Source organism: Enhydra lutris, unplaced genomic scaffold (assembly GCF_002288905.1).
Source record: "Enhydra lutris kenyoni isolate GAN:26980312 unplaced genomic scaffold, ASM228890v2 scaffoldscaffold24, whole genome shotgun sequence".
NCBI lineage: Eukaryota > Metazoa > Chordata > Mammalia > Carnivora > Mustelidae > Enhydra > Enhydra lutris.
The window spans coordinates 30,343,532-30,367,821 of NW_019154108.1; the positions used below are offsets into that span (position 1 = coordinate 30,343,532).

Below are 24,290 nucleotides of genomic sequence, written 5' to 3' on the forward strand. Positions count from 1 at the left end.
AAGGCTCAGCGGGTCCCACACACTCGGCCTGGATCCTAGGTCATTCTGTTCTGGGCAGGCCCCTTGCAGCCTGCCAGCTGCCCCTCCCGTGGTGTTGGGGCTCTGTTGCATGGCACGGAGCTGTCGGAGAGGGGCGTACATTCAGGAGGCGGCAGTCCTTGCCCAGGAGAGGTCCCATGGCCCAGAAGGGATCGCGACCCGAGCACAGGCTGGGCAGTGATCCCTGCGCTCGGTAAGCTTGGCCCACCGCTGCTGCGGGAGCCCACAGTCCACAGTTGTCTCTCATGCGTCCCCATCTGGGCCTGACACCCGTGAACTCAGCCTTGGAGGACGTGCGTGGTCTGAGTTAAGAGCTCACTAGCGTGTAGATCATGCTGAAGGCAGAGAGAAAAGGAAGAGAAGGAGTGAGCGGGAACCTGTGAGGGACTCAGACTGACCCTCACCCGAGGGTCCTTCCCCACGCCAGACCCCATGGCTTCTTTCTCATCCCGGTTCTGGAGCCCCACTCCTTCCACCACATCGGACAACACCTGTGCTGTGAGCGCGTACTGAGTCCCTCGGGTAGTAGATGTGATTGCTGTACATGCAGGGTGTTACCCTCACCCGCGTGGACAATCTGGCGGCTGTTCCTCCTTCCTGCAACTGTACAGCAGGTCCCCGGGGTGGGGCGCGAGGGGTTCTCTTCCCGCCACCTGCCACATATGCTTCTGTGATGCCGCATGATACCCCACTGCTGGGGAGATGCCTGTCACCTCTGCTCCGAGGACCAACGTGAATGCAGGCCCTCTGGCACAAAAACGACATGGATTCTGGGACGCCTGGGTGGCTCAGTTGGTTAAGCAGCTGCCTTCGGCTCAGGTCATGATCCCAGCGTCCTGGGATCGAGTCCCACATCGGGCTCCTTGCTCATCAGGGAGCCTGCTTCTCCCTCTGCCTGCCATTCTGTCTGCCTGTGCTTGCTCTCTCTCCCTCTCTCTCTCTGACAAATAAATAAATAAAATCTTAAAAAAAAAAAAAAAAGACATGGATTCTGAATTGGGTCACTCCCTACGTGTTGAAAACTCTGGCTTTTAACCGAATCCAGGCACTGAGCATGCATTAAGAGCATGTGTCCTAAGGTTGTGCCCCGACTCTACCAGGGAAGGAGTGACGCAACCCTATGTTTTTAGCAAGGGCTGCGGGCTAATTCTGCAACATCAAGGAACATTCCATGACAAAATATACCACTTTGCCCTCCTGGCACCAAGAAAACAACTACCTGTTCACATAAGAGAGAGGAAGAAGGATCATCTGAGAAAGGAAACCAAGGGAAGTTACTCTGTTTTATGTCTAACCCTATCCAGCTTCCAAGGCCCGGTGAGCTCCTCTGAGCAGCTCAAGTGCCGTCTCTGAGAACCCAGTAACACCTGTGTCCACGGAGCATGACTGGTCAGACAGGAGTTGGAGGGTCTCCCTGCACTCAGGGTTGGGGGGGAGGTTGCATAAGAAGCAGATCATTCAAGGTCACAGAGCCAGGGAGGGCAAGGCAAGGAGCCACGTCCCATGGCCAAAGCCAGTGCTCTCTCCACAATGACACCGAGTGAGGTCACGGGTGTCCTTTACCCGCTCTACTCACTTTCAGACTTTCAGTCACTCATTCAGCATTTATTGAGCACCTCCTGCATGCCAGGCCCCATCCTCGGTGCTGAGAGACAGTGCTGAGCGTGCAGCCTGACACCTGCCTCGAGGGAGCACAGAGAGAAGCTTCCATGATAACGAGGAGCTCGTGGGCTCCCAGTGTGCACCACACTCCGGCCAGGGCACCGCAGACACATGGCAAACGAGACCTGCAGGGGGTCTGACACCAGGCCAGCCGGCAAGAAGATGCTCATACAGGGAGAGGAGAAAACCTGAAGGAGGAGGCAGCTGTGACCTGGAGGAACGGGCAGGGGACTGGTGCTACTTCCCCCTCCTGGTTTGACAGATGGTTATCTGGTGCGGGCAGGTCACCCACACTGGACTAAGCTGCTAGTGTTCGCGTTTGTGTTAGCTAGGATCAATTCCAGGAACCTGTGCTCATTTCCTGGTCCACGGGGCACCTGCTGGGGTGGTTAGCACAGGACACGGAGAAGAGCCTGGGCTCTGGGACCAGACAAACGCGTCTCAGCCAGGGCCCTGGACACATTTCTTAATCACTGGGAGGGCCTATGAAATGCCAACCCCAAGATCCCAGCAGCTGTCACTTCAGTCCGTCACTGTGCTCAGCCTGGATGCAGCTGTCCACGTGCATGGGTCACCCTCCCCGCCCCCCATGAGAGTAGCCGGGGCTGACAGTTCCGTGTGCCCACAAGCCCAGGCTCTAAGGGGCTGGGAGTTCAAGAGCTGCAGATACACGGCCTTGGAGGAGCTCTGCAGAGCCCCAAGACGCCAAGTTCAACAAATAAGGGGGAGTCCTGGCTGCCACCCAAAGTCCCTGCAAGGCAAGAGGAGCAGTTCCAATCACGTTTAGCAACAAAGTAATTAGTAAATGCAACACAAAGGCAGAGCCAGACTGAACAAAAGGACAGACGGCTGAATGGAATGTCTGGGACACGATGTTTATAGGATGGTCACACTCAGCCAACGGACAGGAGCCACCCTTCCCCCCAAGACACACACACACACATTTGGGATCAGACTTAAGATGCACTATTAGCTGCGACATGGGAAAACATCGGACATCTGGGATTCCATCTCCTGATTGTTACTGTCTGGGCAATGAAGGTGTTGAGCCCCAGGCTGAGCTCTTGACTCAAAGCACGGCTCATTTTTAAATGTGGATCAATGCAGCACCCCCCTCTCAGCCCGCCCCAAGCCGGGGGGCCTTGCTAACACCCCACCCTCCTCTTCCTCGCCTGGGGATCGACAGCGCCCAGGAGGGGGCCCCCAAGAGGAACAGGAGGGAGACACTTTAAGAAAAGGCACTCTGGGCGCCCGGCCATAGGCAGGCTGCTTACAGCCATCTACTTCCCTGGGCCACTCTGTGCAGAGGTGCAGACGGGCGGGGCAGGGGGCGGGGCGCCAAACAATCACAACGTCAGCACAGTTTCCCTCATTAGCGTGGTGCCGTGTAACATCGGGAGAACGTGAATGTGAGCACATGAGGACCTCGTGTGCCCCTTCGAGACACACGACTACCCCTCAGGGTCTCTGTTCTGTTCCCCAGAAGCTCCCACGCAGACTAGGGGCTGCAGGGGACCCAAGGGGCTGAGCTGGGGAGGGAGCTCCATGGGGAAGGAGTGACTAGTTGCATGTCACCAACCGCCTACCCAGAGGGTAAGGACAATGCATTTCTCTGTGAGGTCCTATGGATGTGCCTGCCAGGAGCCAGGCCTCCTGTAGAACCCTCCACCCCGCCCCACCCCCCTTGCCTCTGTGCACAAGCCCAGGCTCCCAACCGAGTCAGACGGCTGGCCTCAGACCCACATGGCTGCAACACCCACCCTCACAGCTGCCACCCCCCACCCCCGCCAAGAGCAGGAGGTACAAAGTGCCTGCAGGACCCAGAGGCCCAGAGGGACAGAGACTCACCAGTAAAGGTAGTAGAAGAAGGACAGCAGATAGAACGCCAATTTACACCAGGCCTCCTTCTGACAGTAGCTCAAGGTGTCCGCATTCATGACCGCCGGTGGGTCATAGGCAAGCTCTGAGCTGTCAGCCGGACAGTGGAAGTACCTGCAGGGACAGAGAACACAACATCCTTGGCTCTGGGGCTCGGAAAGGACATCTGAGGGAACTCTGCCCTCTTTGCTGCCTGGCCCTGAGAGCCACTCCAGATACTGAGATCCCCCGGTACCAGGGGGACTGCGCCCGCAGACCGAGCTACCCGATGGAAGGAAACTGAGTCACCTGGAGGCACCGAGAAGGGCCTCCTTGCTCCTGTGGGCCCCTTGTGGGTGTCAGCCCAGAAGAGGGATGGTGACACGAGGGGTGGCATTGCCACCGACCACGTTCTACCCTGGGTCTCATGCTGTTCTCCACGCAGCTCCACTTTTCAAATCCAGAATGCTAGGGAAAGGATGTCACCTTCCCATGGGAGTGTGGTGGAGTTCAGACATTTTTCTTCTTGGTAGAAGGACCCAGAACAGCCAAAGCGCATTGGCCTCGGCGGGGAGAGAGCAGCAGAGGGACCCAGTGAAGTGAGAGCACAGGGCGCGGGACAGGGGAGGCTGAAGCAAAGCTATATGTATCTCCATGGAAACACCCAGCAGAGGCCGGACTCTGGTGGTGAGGCTGGGCGGGACACGAGGGCTACCCCGGGGCTCTGGCCCCTGGCAGGGCCTCAGCGGGCTGTGGTCTGTCACTAAGTGAAGGAGGTTGGAGGCCGGGCCGGAGAGAGGCCCTGAGCAGAGGACCCCTGGGCTCGGAAGAGCGCCCTGTCGCTAGGAACCTGGGCCCTGGTGTTCTAGCCCATCCTCACACCCCAAAGGACAGCGACAATGTCGGTCATCACAGGGTGCCAGGAGGACAGCAAAAGCTGGGTTCAGTGACGCCTGCCAGTTGGCAGGCCTCATTCCTCGCCTCTCCAGGGGCAGGTTGCAAACAAGGGGCCTTTGGTGAGAACTCGTTCCATGGGGCCCAGGGGGCCAGGCGGCCAAGCAGCTCAGTGGAGAGAGTCAGGGCTCTGTGGGTCACCGGCCACCAGACCGACCTTCCTCCAGCCTATCACTGACCCCTCCGAGCCTCAGCTTTGTCATCTGTAAAATGGGGACAAAAATGCATTGAGACGACTGGGTGTAGGATGCGATACAGGACCAGATGGATGTGCCCCGCTGCTTTCCACCAGCATCTAAGAAAGAGCTGGGTCGGCGGGACAGCGTCCTGGCTTGGGCCCGGGGGGAAGCGGGAGCAGAAACCCAAGGAAGTCTATGTTCAAGGACTCTGATTTCCAAAGGACCCTCTGCTCCTCATGCCTTTTCATTTCCTGAGCACTTAGGAATTTCTGGAAGTAGGCTAGATGGTCAGACAAAGGCAGTCCTCACCCTGGGGATGAAGAGACCATAGCCACTCCCGCCTCCTGCCTCCCTCTCCCCCCTCCCCCCGCCCACGCCTCCCCGCCAATGGCCCTGAGAAGCAGGGCACCAGTCAGAGTCTCATAAAGCCACCATGTCTTTGATACCCGGGGCAACAGGACGACTGATCCATACAGAGGCGGGGCTGAACCGGCCCTTCCTTGTCCTGACTCAGCGACCCTGGGGGGTGCTTTAACCTTGTGAGCCGCCAGTCCCCACCCCCCACCCATGGTTGAATCAGAGAAGGGACTGCGGCTCACCAGATTGTGCTCACCCGATTGTGTGGATACTGGGTGAGCTGAGCCCACACAGTCCCAGAGCCGGCAGGAAATACTTTCCAACACCATGTTCCCACCTGACTGCTCTCCAAGCTCAGACCTCAGGGGGTTACGCTCACTCAAAACAGGACTCTCTCGCGGGTGCCTGTGGGGCTCAGTCAGTGAAGTGTCCTCCCTTCAGCTCAGGTCATGATCTCAGGGTCCTGGGGTTGAGTCCTGTGTGGGCTCCCTGCTCAGCGGGGAGTCTCCCTTTCCCTCTGCCCGCCGCTCCCCTTGCTTGTGTCCTCTCTCTTGCTTACTCTCTCTATAGATCAAATAAATAAATTAAATATTTATAAAAAATGACAACAACAGCAGGATTTTCTTGTGTAAGTGAGTCATTTTCTTTTCTTCCTAACCTGTGCTTTCTCCTGCCCCCCGTCAGTGGCGCCATCCCCTCCTTCAAGGCTGCCTCTGCCCCGCCCCTTGCACCTGCTCACAGGCCAAGTTCACCTCCACGGACCCTCTCTGTCTCTTCCAACATCCACTGCTTAGTCACACTAGGAGTCAAGTTCCGTTCTCTCTTCCCCTGCGAGTCCATGGTGACCTCCTAATTCCAGATTCACAAGTTCACCGTCCTACCCATCTGCACAGCTGCCACCGGTTGCTTTCCTAAAACTCAGATCAGGCAATGCCACTTTCTCCCCCAAAAGCTGCTGAGAGTTTCCACTTCCTACAGAATACGTTGATCCCAACTTCCCCAGCGGAGAGTTCCGGACCCTCTGCTGTCTGTCAAGCCTACATCGATTCACGCCCATTCACGTCTCCCCCAGGACCCTGCAGGCGGCCGCGTTGAACCAGGGCCCTTCCCCAACACACTGAGTGCTGTCTTACCTCCGAGCCTGTGCCCACGCTAGCCCCCCAACCTTCTTATTTGGCACCGTCCCCGTACCAGTCTAACTCACATGTTTGCTTCCCTGCGTGCCTAAGTGTGTTCCTCACGTCTGCTAAGACTCTGCTTCCCTGTGGCACTGGAGTACACACTCCTCGAGGGTAAAGCTTCTGTCTCACATCCACATGGCAGTCCCCTCCAGTGCCCGGTATGGGGCGTGCCTCCCATGTCTGCTAGATGAAGGAGTGCGCACCCCAGACGTGACAAACACAGGCTACATTTTATGGTAAAATGAGTGATGAGATGTTGGTGGGATGGAAGCTCTGGGAGCAAGGGGCAAAGGGTGGTTCGTTCACCTGCACAGCTGCCTTCTGTACTCCAGTCCCCCCTTCCTACGCCCTAAGTCCAGATGGTGACCAGATTTTACAGAAAGCCCGGATCACATGATCTGATGCGTAGTCTTGACAGAGAATAGAATATTTAAAATCAGAAGTGTCCCAGAAAATCCAGCCCATCTGGTAGGTGATTTTTTTATTAAGCTATAATTCGGGGGCTCCTGGGGGGCCTCATCGGTTAAGCATCCGACTCTTGGTTTCAGCTCAGGTCGTGATCTCAGGGTCACGAGATTGAGCCCCAGGTCAGGCTCCATGCTGCGGGTGGAGCCTGGTTGGAATTCTCCCTCTGCCCCCACTCTCTCGCTGTCTAGGATAAAAAAATCAAAAAAAAAAAAAAAAGATAGAATTCACATACCAGAAAGTTCACCTTTTAAAAGTATACAATCCAGTGATTGTTGGCATGTTCACAGAATTTTCTGGCTCTCAGTAGTATCTACTTCAGAACCTGGTCACACCCGAAGAAGACCCCGTACCCCTTAGCTGTCCCCATCCCTTCCCTCCCATCCCCTGGCAACCACCTATCTACTTCCCTTCTCTTCGGAGTTGCCCATTCTGGACCTTTCCCATAAATGGCCTCTTGGGACCGGCTTCTTTCCCTTGTCACCCATGTTACATCATGTGTCGGTACGTGATTACCTTTTATCACCAAATCACACGTCCTTGCAAGGACATACCGCATTTTGTTTACCCATTCCCCTGTTGACAACAATCTGGATGGTTTCCGTTTGTGGACAATTGTGAATCACGCAAAATCATAAGATTGTGAATCTTAACACCAGTCCCTTGAGGGACAGGGCCGCCACCCAGGAGTTGCTGGAAGAACGGGTCTCCGAAAGACAGGGGAGGGAGGGAGGAGAGGCTCGGGGCAGCTGGTCTGTTTGGACGACACTGTCTCTGCAGGGCCGACTGCCCACGCAGAAGGGAAGAAGCCCAGAGCAGTCCCGAGCAGACTCACCGCCAGAAGTGATAGAAAAGTAGAGGGATGTTCAGCCCCAGGGTGAGCCACTCCTGAGCACACAGGAACATGATGCAGAAGAGGCTGTGGATGGAATATTCCGGAAGCACCAGCTGCAGGGGGAGCAGAGACACAGGCCTGCATCAGCGGGAGGGAGAGTCACTCCTGCCCCACAGGCTGCCACCGTGCTTCGACCCTGAGGCTGCCCTGACACCATGGCCAAGCTCTGCTCTGTTCTCCTCCTTGGGGTCCCAAAGTCATGCTTCCTACCCAGGTCCAAGGGACATAGGCTCTCAGCACCCTACTTACCAGAACGGGGCACTTGCTTCTGGGGTCACCCCTGCGTGGTCACAGAGGGCAGGAGGAGACACCCCAAGAGGGTTTCCACGGTTCTGTAACCCCCCTGCTCCTGGCTTCCCGGTCCCTACGTACCCCCCTCTACAAACTTACACTCCTACAGCAAACACATGTATTTGTTTCAGATGGAGGCAGACTGGGAAAGCATCGAGAAAGAGCATTTTGCTGGATGTGGGTGAACTGGGAGCCCACGAGAGAGATGGCAGTGATGATGGAGGAGAGAGAGAGAGGCCACCCCAGACCAGGAAGGGGCCGACGCTCGGGGACCAGCAGGAAGACTGAGCTCGCCAGCCCACAGCGCAGCCACATGAGGGTAAATGGTGAAAGGACCTTCAAGTCACGAACTCCCCAGGGTGTTTAATAGAAATCAAAGTTGTAATGGAGATCACAGCGACTGTAAAGGAGTAACCTCGTCCCCAGGCCAATAAATTCACCCCTAGAGGGACGTGCACCCTCTTCCCCCTAACATAGGAGCCCATATGCAACATGAATGCCTCCGCACTCCTTGAAAAACCTTTCCAGCCAGCCTTCCAGGCTCATCTCCAATGTGAGTTCACTGCCCGCTGCTGCGAGGACCCGGCATGTGGAGCGCCGAGCCGAGTGCGCACACTGGCCGGGAAGACCTCACCCATTTCATCCATGCCCCAGCTTCTTCCGTCACTCCTCCTGGTCTGATCCCCTGCCCAGGCCCTAGGTCTCACCTCCTCGTCCTGGTGGACATTTCCACCTGGATACTCCCCAACCACCCCCCGTTCCTCCCACCCCTGCAACCCCACCAGCTCTGGCTCCTCCGTGGTGCCCGTCCCCTCTCCGCTCTGCTTCCAAATCTTGCCATTTCTCCTTCACATGGACTTGTGGTTGTTTTCCACTTTCCCCAGCACCACCCCTGCTGGTCTGGGTCCCAGCACCCCTTCCCGCAGCCAGGGCAAGAACTTTCTGGCAGGTTTCTGTCCTTGCACGCATGCCCACGGTCTTGGAGGGCCATCCTCTCTCCCCCACACACACCTCTCTGCTCAGGTCCTGAATCCACAAACGTGTTTTGCATGTGATTTTACTCATGTTAGAAGTGGTTTAACTGCATTTATACGTCTTCCCGTTCGCTGGTGTAGACCTTCATTCCTGGCATTAGCTCACAAAGATCTGTGCTGACTGCTAGCCTGAGGACTCGGGGAGCGGAGCACAGTGATGCCGCTCCTTTGTCTTCACTGTGGGACGCCAGGGTGCTCTCCCAGCCTGCACACAGGGAGATGTGATGGAGTAGAAGGATGGGACCCGGGAGACAGGGGGAGAGGAAGATGGTGAAGAGCGTGCCCGCCCGACCGCTGTGCACCTGCTCCCGCCCCCTCCACACGTCCCAGGCAGATGGCTGAGCTGCCGGTGTAAGCGTGCCTGGGGTCAGACATCCTGGGACCACACACGGAAGCCACAGGGAAGGTCCCACGGCTGAGTGTGGCCACAGGGAGTGGCAACCGTGAGACCCATTCTCCAGGGACTCAGACAACAAGCTTTTCAACTGTGACCACGTGGGGCTAAAAATACCAGCCCAGGATCTGCAAGTGTTAGGTAAGGTCTGGCGGTTACATAATGGCTACTGCACGGTGCTGAGCGAGGCAGCTGACCACACGGGGCCTTCCCTCCCTCATCTGTAAACAGCAGCCCTGACGGCCTACTGGCAAGGCTGCTGGGGGGACCCAGCTTCTCCCCTGCAGGAGGCTGCTCTCAGCGGCAGGGCAGTGTCGGAACGGGAGGCGCGCTGTGATGAACGGGGCCATCACAGTCACCAACAATCACATGCCAGCTGACCCCAACCTCGGGTCGGTCCCTTGTCGCTCTTACCCAGGACCGATTCTGGTTCCCGGATTCTCCGCTCAGGCTCCTCTGAACCGCAACCCTACCCCTGCTTAAACTAAGCTCCCAGCTTCCCCCAGCAGGGACAGAAACCAAACCTGCCTCTCCCACCGAGAAAACCCAGCCCTGCCTGTTTTCAAGGACACCGGGCAAGGACATCTTGTGTCCATCTGCTTTGGGGCCGGTGGGTGGGAAAAGGAAGGATAATGTCCTTTCATTTGATTCCCCCAAAACAGGAGGCCTCCTGGGATGAGCAGGGAGGAGACCATTTTCTCAGGAGCTTCCAGGAGGAAGCACCCGTGTCACTAGTCCCCAGGTGGGACCCGCACCCCCAGGTGACCGCGGTCACCTCAGGGGTGGGGCCGCAGGAAGGAGGGAAAGGTTCGCGTGCCTGGGAACCTGGACTTTCGCTGACCTGGAAGACAAAGAGAAAACCACCCCAAGTGTTGGCAGGACCCTTCTGAGACCCTTTGCTCAAGGGAGGCTGCTTTCTCTGCAGTAACTCTGGGCGAAGGGCTCCTCGAGGGCAGCTGGGCAAGAGCTCAAGCGGGCTGGGGGCTGGGAGGAGGGAGCAGCGTGGCCTCCCTCCAGGGCTCTGATCCCTCGTGCTGGGGCCTGGCGCGCCGGCCTCAGCTGGCTTGAGTAGCTGGGACCCCGATAGCTAGGCATGGTTTGGGCTGACCTGAGTATTGCCCGTTTAATGGTGCTAGCCAGCTGAAGCTTTTGACCTCCTGGAATGTGCCCCGATGTCCACCCAATATTCTAAGGGGTGAGCGGATGACTGTGGTACCCAAGTGCCCAGCACAGGGTCACCTGGTCTAGAAATGTAACTTGAAAAGCCACCAGAAACCAGTCAGATGCGTGCTGAGGCGTGTCCCCAAGAACCCTGGGCCTGGCTCTGAGCCCCGCACAGCCAGCAGCAAACCCTGGTGCCCGTCCTGCGTCAGGGTCAGGGCCAGAACCGCATGGCTGCTCCTGGGGACCGGGCCCAGCCTCCAGGGACTCCAGTCCACGATCATGTCCCTGTGGGCCTGTTCTGAATGCCAAGAGCTCAAGGAGAATCAGAGGGAGACAGCAAGGAAAGGACTTCCGTGCTTGGGTCCCAGCACATGAGGACAAAAGCACTTGCCTTCCCTGGGGAGGCGGGTGGTCAGCGAGGGCACAGAGAGGGCCCGGAGCCAAGGGGCGTGGTTTCCAGCCCATGGGCCTCCCACCCTCTCCTTCCCCTGCCATCCCTGAGCACATCTTATGCAAACCAGGGGAGTCTCTGCGGCCTTCCTGCCCACCCACACGGACTCACTTCTCTGCAACAGAGGCACAGGGAGAGAAGGTGGGGAGCAAACCCATTCCCCCGCTGCCTACTGCTCCTGGCTCCCCAGCGTGTGCGCAGCCTAGTTCACAGCTCAGCCCGGAGGCCCCAGCTGACCAAGCTGCACCACCTGTCACACGGGCTCCAGACATGCCACAGGCTGCTTGGGCTCCCACTCACCCTGCCCCGGCCGCCAGAGCCACCCGGTCCTTCCTGCCCTGACTGCTCCTAGGACCAGCTCCCAGCCCGACTGGTGGCTGTCAGCACCTCTGGCCTTACTGCCACTCCCTGTGGGTCCTGCCCACCTGTCGTACCACCTGTGAAGACATCAACCCACTAGGGAAACTCCCCATTTTGATCCAGAGGGAAGTGTGCATGCCCAACCCCACGAGGAAGAACGTCTGAATTCATACGGGTCTCGGCTCTTTCTGGAGGACAGGGAAGCTGGGAACAGATGGCTCAGCTCCCTGACCTCCCTACCCACACCAGTTGCTCCTCCAGCCCCTTTCCTTAAGCCTCCGGCTCCTAGCAGGGCATTTCAAACCTCAGCGGGGGGGTGTGGCTAAAACACACATGGCTGAGGCTTACCCCCAGAGGTTCAGATTTCGTAGGCCTGGGGGGGTCTTTCCCAACCAGATCCCAGGAACCTGCTGGGAAAAGTGCTCCTCACAGTGCTCCCGGGACCAGCATTACCAGTGTCGCCTGGGAGCTTGTGAGAAATGCAGAATTGGGGCTCCCCTCCAGACGGGCGGAACCAGAACCTGCAGTTAACAGAACCCGCAGGGGATCCACGTGCACATTCAAGTTTGCGAGAGGGCCCCTGAGCACGGAATCTCAGAACAGGGTCCACCCGCCACCTGCCCCAGAATGCCTGGGGCATGCACGTTAAAGTGCAGATTTCTAGGTCCTACGCAAGTCTACCCAGAAAGACTCTCTGGGCCAGGAATCTGCATTTTTTAGGACCGGCCCAGGTGATTCTGTTAAACATTGGAGCTGAGGTTCATAGACCAAGGGCTCGAAGAGGACACGAGGCAGAGACTTCCTTTCTGAAAAACTGCGGTCTCCTTCCTCACCCCCAACCTCCAGCAGGACCATCTACACTCTCGGACTTGAGCACTGGGCAGGCAGCCTTCACAGGTAAGAGCAGTGTGTCTGGCTCCCGGCTCCCCCAGCCTCCACTGTGGGAGAACACTTTGGAAGCACCCCCCAGGTTAGCCTGGCATCTTCCAGGGATGGGGGACATCTCCTTCATCATCCTTCGCCACCCAAACGCCAGCCTCCCATCCCTGTTCCTGTTCCTGGCAGGCTACCCACCCCCCAAACCCGGCTCCTTTCACCAGTCTTCCTCCTGTCGGGTGGGCTTTCCAGTTTGGGGAGGGGGCTGGTCCCTTTTATGACCAAGCCTCTGGGCCCCAGCCCTACCCCGCCCATACCTCCCCAGCTGCCTCTTGTAACCGTTGTCTTCTCACAGCTTCCAGACACACTTGAATTCCAAACACCCCTCTGCCACTTCCTCACACACGGTTACCAAGTACCTAAGAGCCCGGCGAGGGGGAGTTAAGAATAAAAGCCTTCTCTCAAATAATGCCACGCTTTCAGAGGGACACATGCCTGGGAATCCAGGGAGATCTTAAGTCACACTCCGCTCCCCACTCCTTCATTCCTTTTCTTTAAGCCAGGGATGGTGGGAGTGGGAACTGGGGTCAGGATACAGGGAGTGATTAGGCAAAAGCTCAAACTGTCTGAGAGGAGAGACGCTAAGGGGGCAGGGGAATATTCTAGAAGGAGAAGGGCAGAAGGGCAAGGATTTCACAAGCCTGCCTGCTGGTGCTGAAGAGCCCACTTGCACACTCAGCAGATCCGTATTATAAGCACTAGCCAGGCATGAACGCCGAGCAGTCTGGTGAGTGGAGACCGTGTCATAGGCGCACGGGGTGTGTGTGGGGCCTGGAGCACCACCAGACGGGAGCCAGAGCACAGCATGCAAGCAGCTCCATGCAGGGAGAGGGGAGACAAGACACACGCGTTCTGGATGCACTCCTTGGAGGGAGCGCAGCTGAGGTCCCGAGGTTGCTGTTCTGGGGAAGGCAGAGTGTTGGGCAAAGGGCATCCCCATGAGGCCCTGGTGTCAGCCTTCACTGTGGCTTGAAAGAATCACATTCTCCTTTCCGTTCTGGAATGACATGACCTACAAACCTCCCCTGGAGGTGAGACGGAGACTTCGTACCAGCTTCCTACAGCTCAAGACAGCGGGGAATGGCTGTGGAGAGCTCTCCTGACTGGGAAAGGCCACATGACAGCTAGGGGGCTTCTGTCCTACTATTGTTCTAGGCCCAGAGCAGAGAATGGGGCACACGGTGGGCGAGTCAGTCTCCAGGTCGGAGTCCCCGTCATAAGGCTCCCCTAGAAACTAGGCTCAGTGGCTAGACATGCCCACCCAAGCTGCCCTCCGAGCCCCGGCTGAAGGCAGGAAGCCCCAGCTCTCCTCCTGACTCCCGGTCCTCTCCATGGGATGCTTCTGTCCCCAAATCTCTCCTGGAAAAGGCACCACAGACAGTTTCTTACTAGAGCGAGGAGGCTGGTAGCAGCCTGGGGCCTGAGCAGCACATACATTCCCAAAGGAGAGCATTTTCCAGGATAAAGACAGACGATTATCCTACTTAACAGCTCTGAAGTGTGTTAATTACCTGTTACCTCCAGCTGCTTGGAGACTTTATGCTCAAAACGAGCAAAGGAGGCTGAACAGGAGAACAAGTATGGGCACCTGCGGAAGGAGAGTTGTCAGTCCTATTTCCTGCGTGCCCAACAGCACCCACATGGGGAGGCGGGCTCAACGTCCCAACCCAGAGCCCTCAGGCAAAGACAAGACTGGTGAGCAGTGCCCTCCAGAGTGCCGGGCACAGGGTGGTCTGAGTTCAAGCACGGTGACCCCTGATCAACACAGGTCGAACCACCCAGGTCCACTAAGACATGGATTTCTTACAACACGGGGTGGTAGAGGTATTTCCTCTTCCTGTCTTAGTGGCATTTTCTCTAGCTTGCTTGACTGCAAGAATATGGTATATAATCTGACGGATCTCACGAAGGTTGGCGCCCCTCAACGCCCCAACGCCGTTCAAGGGTCAACAGTGAACACAAGTGTGTTTTCCAAACTCTGGCAAAGGCAGATAGTAGCAGAACTGTGCCACACTTTACCGCGAATTTGAGCAAGTTCACGTTTCGGAGAAAAGGCAAAAGAATATGGTAACTCCGGCTTCCAGGAAGGGCTCGAGTGGCAATATCTTGGCGGAAACAGTATTTGATTCAGGAACGAGAGCTGAACTCTAGACCTGCCCATCCCATGTCAGAACCTTGGGTGAGCTGTTTGAGGTCAAGGGTGGTCAAGTTTCTTCATCGATAACATGGGGCTAAGAACGGCGCCTAGGAGAAGAGGCATCTGACCCGCACGTTCCCACACAACTGTGGGTCACGTCAACTCAAGTACTTTGAGTTTTGAGATTTTGAACAATTAAAGTCTCTTGAAAATTAAACCAATGTGTCTTCCCTTTCCTCTCCAGTCCATTTCTAGTGCTTGCAAATCTTTTTAAAATCCTCTCCCTACGTGCATTTCTGTCCACAGAAAAGCCATCACTGTCCATGTCACCGTTAGCTACTGTGAGGTCCTAAAGCTCTCATGCCCCTCAGGAGTGACATCCTCACCACCCACCCCACCGAGTCCCGCACGTGTCCGTGTGTGTGTCTCCCTGGGTCCCTCTCCATGCAGCTCCAGCAGCACAGTGCCTGGTAAGCACCAGCAAACTCACCACTTGCTCCGTGGACAAACGTGCGCTGAGAGCCTCCTGAAGGGCTCAAACATCGGACAGGCACTGGAGGTACCGATTGTCGAGCACTGCACCATTGCTCCCCGGGCAGGTGCGAGGGACCCCGGCTGAGCAGCAGAAAGTGCACCATACTTAGTAGTAAGCAAGCCCGAACAACGGGCAGTAGGGAAACCGAGGCAGGCACGCAGCTCCACTGCACAAACAGGACACACCGGGGGCTAGTGCCAGCCTCTGCCACCAGTCATGGGAGCGACGGCCACTGCTTGAGGGGCTGGCCTCCTAACTGCCCCCTCAGCCCAGCTCCCAGCCCACTCTTAGCAGGAGCCTCTCCGCTCCACCCTGCAATGCTTCCCTGCTGCTTCTAGAATAGGACCCACTCCTTACGATGATCTCCATGGCCCTATATGACCTGGTCCCCCTGCCCTCCTGAACCCTACCCCACATCGCTCCCTTGCCCACTCACTCAAGCCAGACTCATCCCCTTGCTGATCCTCACACCCAGCCTGCCTATTGCTACCTCAGGGACTTAGCACGCACCATCGCCCCTGACCTCCTCTTGACGGGCTCCTCCTCATCCTGGAATGCATGCACAGTCACCTCCTCAAAGGAGCCCACCCTCTGGGCCCAGAGTTGTTCTGTTCAATTCTCTTTAAGTGCTTCACAGAACCTACCATCACTGTCTGAACATGTCAATTGCGCATCTGGTTACTTGTCTACTGCTAGATACTCACGACTCCCTCCCTGGCACCTGGACCTGCAGCTGGCACACAGTGCCACTTTGTGCTGAGTGAAAGGTCAGTGTGTGTGCAAACACCACGATCACCACCCTGAACTGATTGCTCAGTGTAAAACCTGCACAGCTGTCTTGGAGACACATGGCGCTGACTCTACGGCTGCTCAGCAAGCCTCGGGGCCGGCAGTCTGCCTCCCACACCCACAGATGGGAGTCCCAGCCCCAGCCGGTCCTTCACAGCACCTGCAGTGGGTCCCTAAGGGGTTGAGTAAAGCAGAAGGGGTGCAGACTTGATCACGGCTCAGCAATTCGAGCTCGGAGCGTCCAGGGCGGCAGGTGAGGCCCAGCAGGAGGCCCGGCCATGAGACCGGAAGAGGTGAGCAGAGACTTCCATGACTACTAATCCCACTTCTGTGGCTCCTACTCATTCACTCAACAGTCACTGTACTTGGGGCCCATGTGCCCGGCGGTGGTGGTACAGAAAGGGAAAGAGCCGTCACCCCATCTGTAGGAAGCTTCCATCCTGGTGTGGAAAACATGTGCTGGGAGAGGGAAGAATGTGACACCAGGAGCTGCAGGTCGGTGGCCTGGGGTCTGGGAGGGCTGCCCTGGCAGACAAGGGTCATCTTCGGGCCTCCCTCCTTCTCTGGAAGGTCTGGGCAAGAGACAGTGGCTGTCAGGACAGGATAGGCAGAGGGGACAGAGCCACCCAGAGGGGCTGGAAAGACAGGAATTCCCACCTGGTCACTGAGAGCCTGCGGGAGGGAGAGGACAAACTGTCACTCCGAGGTCCTGCATGGCGGTTGTGGGCTCACACACAGGAGGAGCACTGGAAGGGGAAGAGTTCTGGGGGGCCGTGAGCCCAGCATTGGCCTGTGTCCTAAGAGTCTGGGACGGCTGGGCACATGGGTCGATCCTCACAATAGGGACCTGGAGGCTGAGGAAACGTGGCAGAGGAAATTCGGATGAGCTGCCGGAAGGCACTGAGCAGAGCAGGTGGGAAACAGAGCCCAGCACTGGGCCCGGGGCCCCCCAGCGTGCAGGGCGAGGGGAGAGGGAAGAGCCCGTGAGTGTAAGGAAGGGCGGCGGAGGCCGGCATCGGGACAGGCAAGTTCCCACGTCGGAGGAGAAAGGACACTGACCTCACTGGGGAGGAAACGCCTGCTGGCCTTGGTCACCCACATTCCCGCTGCGTCCCTGCCGTTCAGACACAGGTGTCTGCGAAGGGCAGGCCTGGAAACGTGCCAGGGCCTAGGGTCTCCTTCCCCAGGTTTGCTTTCGCAAAGGCACGTGATCGACCGGTCCTGCCCCTCACCTCGGATCAATGACCCGGTGAAGATCAGTTAGTGTTAACCCCTCCGTCAGGGCACAGCCCGGACACGGTGTGGCAGCTGGAAAAATCTATGAAGTCTGGCAACAGGCTAAAGCGTTCCGGAGTTTTCAAGGTGGTTTCCAAAGCAACCTCGGGGACCATATTCTAAAATGTTCTATTTTAAAAACACCCAGCTGATCATCAGAAAGCCAGAAGCGAATCAATGAAATAATAAGGTACACATTGGCAACCCTTATAAAGATGAGCATGTTCTCAAAACGGGAAATAATTCTGTGAGAAGTATTTTGACCCCAGAAGCAAACAGGCTTCGAGGTGATGCCCCAGAGGCCAGATGACCGCCTGCATTTTGCACAGAATATTAAAACTGAAAGGTCCCCAGGGGTCACCCTGTCATTGGTGTCTTCTCTCAACTCCTGGGCACAACACACATTCCCTCCAGCCCTCACACCTCACCACTTGTGCAGAGACTGTCACAATTCCGCAAGCCAAGTCCTGCCAGGGGCCCAAGGCCAGATGACTGCGGGTGCCATCCTGCCTTCAGGAAGAGGACGATCCAGCAGACAGAGACGCAAACACAACCAAGGCAGTGGGAGATCCTGTCATGACTGTGGGGTTTCTACCACTACTGCACATCAGAATCCTTGGGTAGAACTTTGCTAAAATGCAGATTGCCAGGCCCCACTTCAGAATTTCCAGAGGGATCTGTAGTTCAAATGCTGTGCTCACTGCTCTGATAAAGCAACTGATAAAGGGTTTGGAAGCAGCTGGTAAAGGTGAGGGGGGAAGAGCTGACCCAGGCAACAGGACAGGGACAGGTGTCAGGGGGTGGCTGTGCGTCTGGGAAGGTCACGGCTCTCCCACAGAGGGAACACCACCTGGCTGGCCCGAGGCCCAGGGCCAAGCAGGACAAGCCCCTGGGACAGGCCATGGGGAGGGCCATGAAGGTGGGCAACGTCTCCAGGACAGGAGTGACACACACACCAGCATCGGCAGAAACAACCCAGTAGGGTTCAGATGGCCGGAGCAGCACAAGCAGGCATCTGGTTTCAGAGAAATCAGTGAGCAAAACTGGGTCCTTAAAGTAAAGGAGTAAAGCTCTACGCTGGAGGGGTGCTGGTGGCGGGGAGGGGGGCGCACAGTTGGCTAAGCATCCAACTCTTGGTTTTGGCTCAGGTCATGATCTTGGAGTCCTAGGATTGAGCCCCATGTCGGGCTCCATGCTCAGTGGGGAGTCTGCTTCAGATTCTCTCTCCCTCTCTTTCACGGTCTGTCTCTCTCAAATAAATAAATAATGTAAAACAAAAACAAAAACAAACCCTAAGTTGGTTGCAGTAGGAATGAAAGGCAAGAGACAAAGAAGCAGTATTTAACATTTTTAGATGCGGCTTTATTTCAGAATGGATTGTAGGTGGCTCACCAGCATGCTAATTAATCATGACATGTTGGTCTCTGTCCGGCTATATTTAGCAATACCTAGGATCGTGTGTGATTTATTTGTGTTTTTAAACACTTTCCCTCTAGCTTTGTTCCATTTCCTCCTTTGAAGAAAACGCAGTGTTGTAATGACTCAGTGGCAGAGCATCCCCCGTGTGCTAGAACTGCACACGCGCCACGGGGCCCGCGGGGCCAGAGAAGATGCAGCCTGTGAGGGGCGTCGAACACGCGGACTGGGCTTAACTCTGCAGAACGACTGCGATGTACGCCGTAGGACGGAGAAGGCAGAGGGTATTTCTTGTTTAGTGGGTTAGAGAAAGCTTCGTGGAAGAGACATCAGAGGTGGAACTAAAAGATAATATTTTAGCCATCGGAGAACACTCCAGGAGGTAAAATAGTGTAAGAAAAGACACAAAGAAAGGAAACCACTGGGATGCCTGGGTGGCTCAGTCCGTGAAGCGTCTGCCTTCAGCTCACGGGCTCCCTTTTCAGCGGGGAGTCTGCTTCTCCCTCTCCCTCTGCCGCTTTCCCTGCTCATGCTCTCTAATAAATAAATAAAACTTTTTTAAAAATAGAAAGGAAATCACAGGGCAGTCTCAAACATCTCTGTTCACAGGATTTGGCACAATCCCTGGCACGCAGTGGGGACTCAATATTTGCTGGGTGAACAGAAAAGTGTTTGAAAGGAAGTAGACTTCCATAAGGTGAGGAGAAATCACAGATAGCCTGAGAAACATGCTATGTCTTGGTCATTTGTGTTCCAACATTGGGACCCAGAGCAGGCTCTGGGACAAGGCAGGAGTACCTGACCAAGTTTGGCCAGATCATTAGCACAGGCTGAATCTGGAAGGAAGGCTGGAAAACAGACCAAAGGCCGGGGTTGGGGTGGGGGGGGGGGAATCCCAGCTAGTAAGCTACTGCAAGAGTCCAGGCAAAAGAAGACAGTCTGAGCTCTTAAGGAAGGGACTTGGTGGAGGAGGGTTGCCATTCATGAAGCACATGGGCAATAGAACCCACAGAGGACAAGTGTGGTATTATATCTGAGTGACACGGAAGACAGTGTCTCCAGTAACCAACACGGGTCAAGCCGGCATGTTTATGGCTGAGTGAAGGGTGAACTCAGAACCCTTCAACCTCTCTGCCTTCCTGCTTCACCCTATACAATGGGAGTTCCCACCAGCAATTTCCACACCTTGGGGAAGCACTAGAGAGGAAGCCCGTGGCCTGGCTTCTCTTGCTCCTGTCCCCAAATGCCACACATTCTCTGTCCATGCCTGCAAGCATGTGGCAGGTGCCTGAGGTCAGGACCTAGAGCTGCCTCCGCCCCAGCACAAGCTTGGAGCCTGCCCCTGTAGGGCACTTTCTGTGTGTGTCTGTCTCTCTCATACATGGACCATGGCCGTCCATGCAGCTGGCAGCATGACAACGTATTTTAATCCTCATCTAGACTTTTGTGTCTGTTCTTGACTGGGACAAACCCACAGAGGTGGAGAAGTGTGGTTCTTCAGCACTTCTAACCCCAATGCAAGACATAGAACTAGGTACAGGAGCTCAGCAGATGGTCAAGAATGCTAGCCCAGAATTCCAGAGGGAGAGAGCAGGAAAAGGTACAGTCTGGGGGCCACTGCAAGCTGACTGAGGACAGAAGCCCCAGATCTGGGGGAGGTGAGCCCCGAGGACACAGAACCTTACGCTCAGAGGCACAAGGTGCACAGTGACTGGGGAGGAGAGGGTGCAGGGGGTCTGAGGAACGTGCCTCCCATCAGAAGGGTCATCTGTCGCTCAACCCCAGCAGAGGGCTACCTTAAAAAAAACGGTTCTAGTATTGATGGATCTTGTGACCTTTTCCCAAAAGCAAGCTGAAAAACCTGGATTTTTGTGTGAATATTTCAGATGCTTAAAATATTAAGTGGGTTGAAGAAGACAAATGTGCAGTCCATATAGGATCCACAGGTTGCTGACTGCAACACTAGTACAGAACAGGAAGAAAACGGGGCCAAGGGCAGAACCCAAATGGACACCGGTGTCTTTGGCGTGGGGCTGGGGGCGTTAAGGCGGACAGAGGTGCATGTGCGTGGGACAGAGGGAACCTGGAGTGCTCTTTTGCCGGGTGGCCAGAAAGGAGGACATGACCAGCAGCGTCATGCTATGGAGAGGCGGGGGGTGAGAATGAATGCATCAGGCTATTGGAGTTCATCGTCAAGACATCACTGGTGACCTTCAAGATATCAGTTTCTGTGGAATGAAAAGAGCACCTGTCACCTGCAAGCGATTCTCAGATGAGTAGGAGGAAGTGCAGGCCAGGCTGTTTGTGGCTCTTTCCAGAATCTGGCAACATATGAACAAAGAACCACGGGGGCAGGTAGCACAAAGGGTTACCAAGGCCAATGACATTTTTAGGACAAGGAAGACAAGATGTGTTTGAAGAAAGAGCCAGAAGATACTCAGGAAAGAGATAGCTAGTCCAGACACACTCTGGAATGAGCAGGAAGGAGACAGAGCGGAGGGAGCCCACGGAAGGGGCGGCCAGCCAGTGTGGCAGCGAGGGCCCCTGAGAGAGGACTAGAGACAGGGAGCCCAACGCCAGCACCCCACTTACCCACAAGCACACAGGGTCACTGCTAGGAAACCACAGGAGAGCTGGGACACTTAGGGGAGCACAGAGAGTCAGGGCACGCGATGGGGTGGCACAGGCCATGGGGCTGCCGGAGGCCAGCACCAGCTGTAAGCAGGAAGGCACGGCCTGGCCAACACATAAATGTTTTACATGGGAAACAGGACACGAAGTTCCCTAACGCCAGCCTCCCAGCCCCACCCCTGCTTTTCACACACCATGGGGACCCTGAAAAACCACCCCCACTCAGGATTCTCCAGAAAGATCATTGTCCTGAAACAAAGTACAAAGACTATCCTAGACTAAAAGAGATGCTGGGAAACATGACAACCAAATGGAATGTGGGATACTTGACAGGATCCTGAATTTTTGGAAAAAAAAAAAAAAAAAACTATAATAAAGTCCTTTATGGGGAGGAGTGGAAACAACCATGAACTATAATCAGATGTCATCATCGGTGTCCGTGGGCGCGGCCAGGGGTTGCAGTTATGCTGTGGAATGCATTTGGGGGGAAGAGCTATAAGGTGTGCAACCAAATGGTCCGGGCAAACGCCCCCGTGCTCTGCACACGGGGCAAGGAAGGGCAGACGAAGCCCACGTGGTCTTGGTGAAGTCTGTGGGCACGCGTCACACGGCTCTTTCTTCATGCCCTTACACCTGACAACCTCCTGCCGGAGAAGTTGAAAGTGCCCATCCAAACCTCAGCACCGCCCTGGAGACTCAGAGGGCGGGACCCAGCCTCAGAGTTCACGAAACCGCCAACAGGGGACTCCTGCGTGCAGGCGGGGGCTGACCTCTGAAACCCCACCCCTCCTGGCTGGGAGTGTCAGGAGATTCTGGGAGCGAATGACTGGGTCCCCGTGCACCCTTCGCAGCCCTGCGCTAGGGGCGGGGACCTGGGGGGGGCGCAGTTGGGCGGGCAATGTGGATCAGGCACCAGCTCCGCTGAGCCCCAGCGGCCAGGCCACCAACGCAGCCAAAATACATCACTGAACCTGAATGATGAAGCCTGTTTATCAAAGGGTTTCACACTGGGCTGCACATTACGGTCACCCCGGGGAAGCGTTAAAACTCCTGATGCCCGGGATTTATTTATTCCGAACCAATTAAGTCAGAATCTCTGGGACAGACAAGAGTTCCTAAAATTCCCCCAGCGATTCCAGTGTCCAGCCAAGTCTGAAAACCGGGGTCCTAAAGAGCACTCTGCGGGCGTTAGGTATCACAGCTGATAATTATGTGGGCCAGGCGAGGACGACGCCCGGCTCCCAATTCCCTGGTTCCTCGGGGGTCTTCCCCAGGCTGGCAGCCTCATTGGGGGATCCCTAAACCAGCTCTTGAGCTAAGAATCGAGGTTCTGACGCCATTTGTATCTTGAAAGATAGAAGCTCATCTTTTTTCATGAAGCATAAACATCCCTAGTATTTTTACACATGTGAACTCCCCCATGGTTCCGCAGGACCCCGTCAGCTCTCCCGCCAGCCATGGCGGGGTCTACACGCAGCACACCGCACTGTTGAGGTGGAATGAGGCAAGGACCTTCGTATCTCCTCTGCCCCAACACACGTGAGCGTGTGCACACACACGCACAGGTGCACATGCGTGCACACCTGCCGCACTCAAAATGTCTGAGTCCCTGTGGGTCTGCTGGCTTCCTACATCAGCCCCTGATGGGTTCCAAATGCTCTAACTTGGGGCTCACGATGGATGGCCGTCAACAGCAGGGTACCCATCGTGCCCTGGAAGAGACCAGGGTCTAGCACACTGGCCCCTGTATGTGGCCAGTACACCTGCCCAGGGGTGTGCCTTCCATGGAGGCTGTGCCTCCCACCGCAGCCACGTGCATGACATCAGCGCGTGCCGCAGGGACGTGGTGGGGGCGCCGGGCAGGAGAACAGACGGTCTGTGTGCTGCAGGACGTGAGTGACATCCCCTGTGCAGGAGGAGGACAGCCCTGGAACTCCCACATGTTTCTGGTCGTGAAATAGGGGTGTGCGCACACCCTCTTCTCCCCCCGAAAGAGCTCTGAACCAGCCTGGGAGAGGTTCTCTGGAGGTCAGTGCAAGTCCTGCAGTATCCTGAAGACACTGGAAGCCAGCAGGGGACTTTGTGCAAAGCCTAGAGGCAGCTCCGACCAGCAGTGTGCTTCTGCAGGACCAGGACAGGGAGTAAGCTGCGGCTGGCAGAAGGAAACTGCCTGGAGCTTCCAGCAGAGTCCCCACAGCCTGTGCCTGAGAGGAGCTGAGGTGGGGGAAGGGAGCGGGGGAAGGGAGTGTGGGATCTAGTGTCTGCAGGGTCTCCCAGAAGTGCTCCTCCTTGGCACCCATCAGAATCATGGCGGGGGAGGGGGCTTTTGAAAACACCACTGCCCATGTCCCCTGGACCAGTTAAGTGAAACTTTGTGCAGGCTGGTCCCCGTACCCAGATTTTAGAAGCTCCCCGGGAGATTCGAATGTGCTGATGGGACTGGGAAACTCTGATCACCCAGAAGGCCTGCAGACAGAAAGTCAGCCTGTGGGCTCCCCGGGAGCATCTGGCCACAGAGACCTCGACACAGGGCAACAGTCACCCCCGCACACAGCTGGGGGCGCGGCACACGGCTTCCACCTTTTGGGAAAATAATCCGGCAATTTTTTTTAAGTACAAATTCATATACTCTTCAGCCTGACAATTTTACTCCTGGGATATAAAGTCACAAAGGTGTTCACTGTGGGGTGTTTACTGGCAGGGGCCAAATAAACAAGGCTAAAAACAGAATGTCCATGAATCCGTGGACTGGACAGACGGTCTGTGGGATGGCATATGAGGACAGGTTCTTAGGCAAATCCATTTTGATTTTGAAGAGAGTTAGCTCTGTAGTAGTGACCTACAGGAGAGTCCCTAATGTCACCATATGTGGGCAGGGAAACAAGTGCAAGAGACCAATTTTTCCATTATTGGGAAAAAGAAACGAATAAGTCAGCTCAGAGAGAGACCACGTGTGTGTGTGTGTGTGTGTGTGTGTGTGTGTGTGTGTGGACACGCACGTGCACCTGTCGTGTTCAAACGTGCAAGGTAATGTGAGCACAGGGATGGAGGCCTCAGCTGGTGCCATCAGTTAAGTTAGAGTTTTAGGGAGGGAGAAGAGTTGGGGGTTTGTTAGTATTTCCTTTGTATTAACTTAGCATCAGCCCCATTTCTAGTAAAAATGAGGACAGACTACTTTCACAATTAAAAGGAACCACAATTCAAAGGAAAACCAAAGAGTGAGCTCTGGGCTAATAAGGCTGCCCAGAGTGGAGTCTGGGCTTAGGGTCCCAGCCATGTGTCCTCATG

General features: G+C 55.9%; 1 protein-coding gene across 2 annotated transcripts in view; it reads right to left on the minus strand.

Moving 5' to 3' along the window:
* Window positions 1–346: 346 nt before the first annotated feature.
* The window catches only part of LOC111150890 (cornichon family AMPA receptor auxiliary protein 3), an 89,495-nt gene continuing 65,551 nt past the window's right edge, over window positions 347–24,290 (minus strand). For both annotated transcript variants that reach the window (XM_022508571.1, XM_022508572.1), the window contains 3 exons: window positions 7,530–7,642; window positions 3,550–3,693; window positions 347–374 (listed from right to left, as the gene is read on the minus strand). In XM_022508571.1, the coding sequence (XP_022364279.1) occupies window positions 347–374; window positions 3,550–3,693; window positions 7,530–7,642 (285 nt within the window). The remainder of the gene's footprint in view (window positions 375–3,549; window positions 3,694–7,529; window positions 7,643–24,290) is intronic.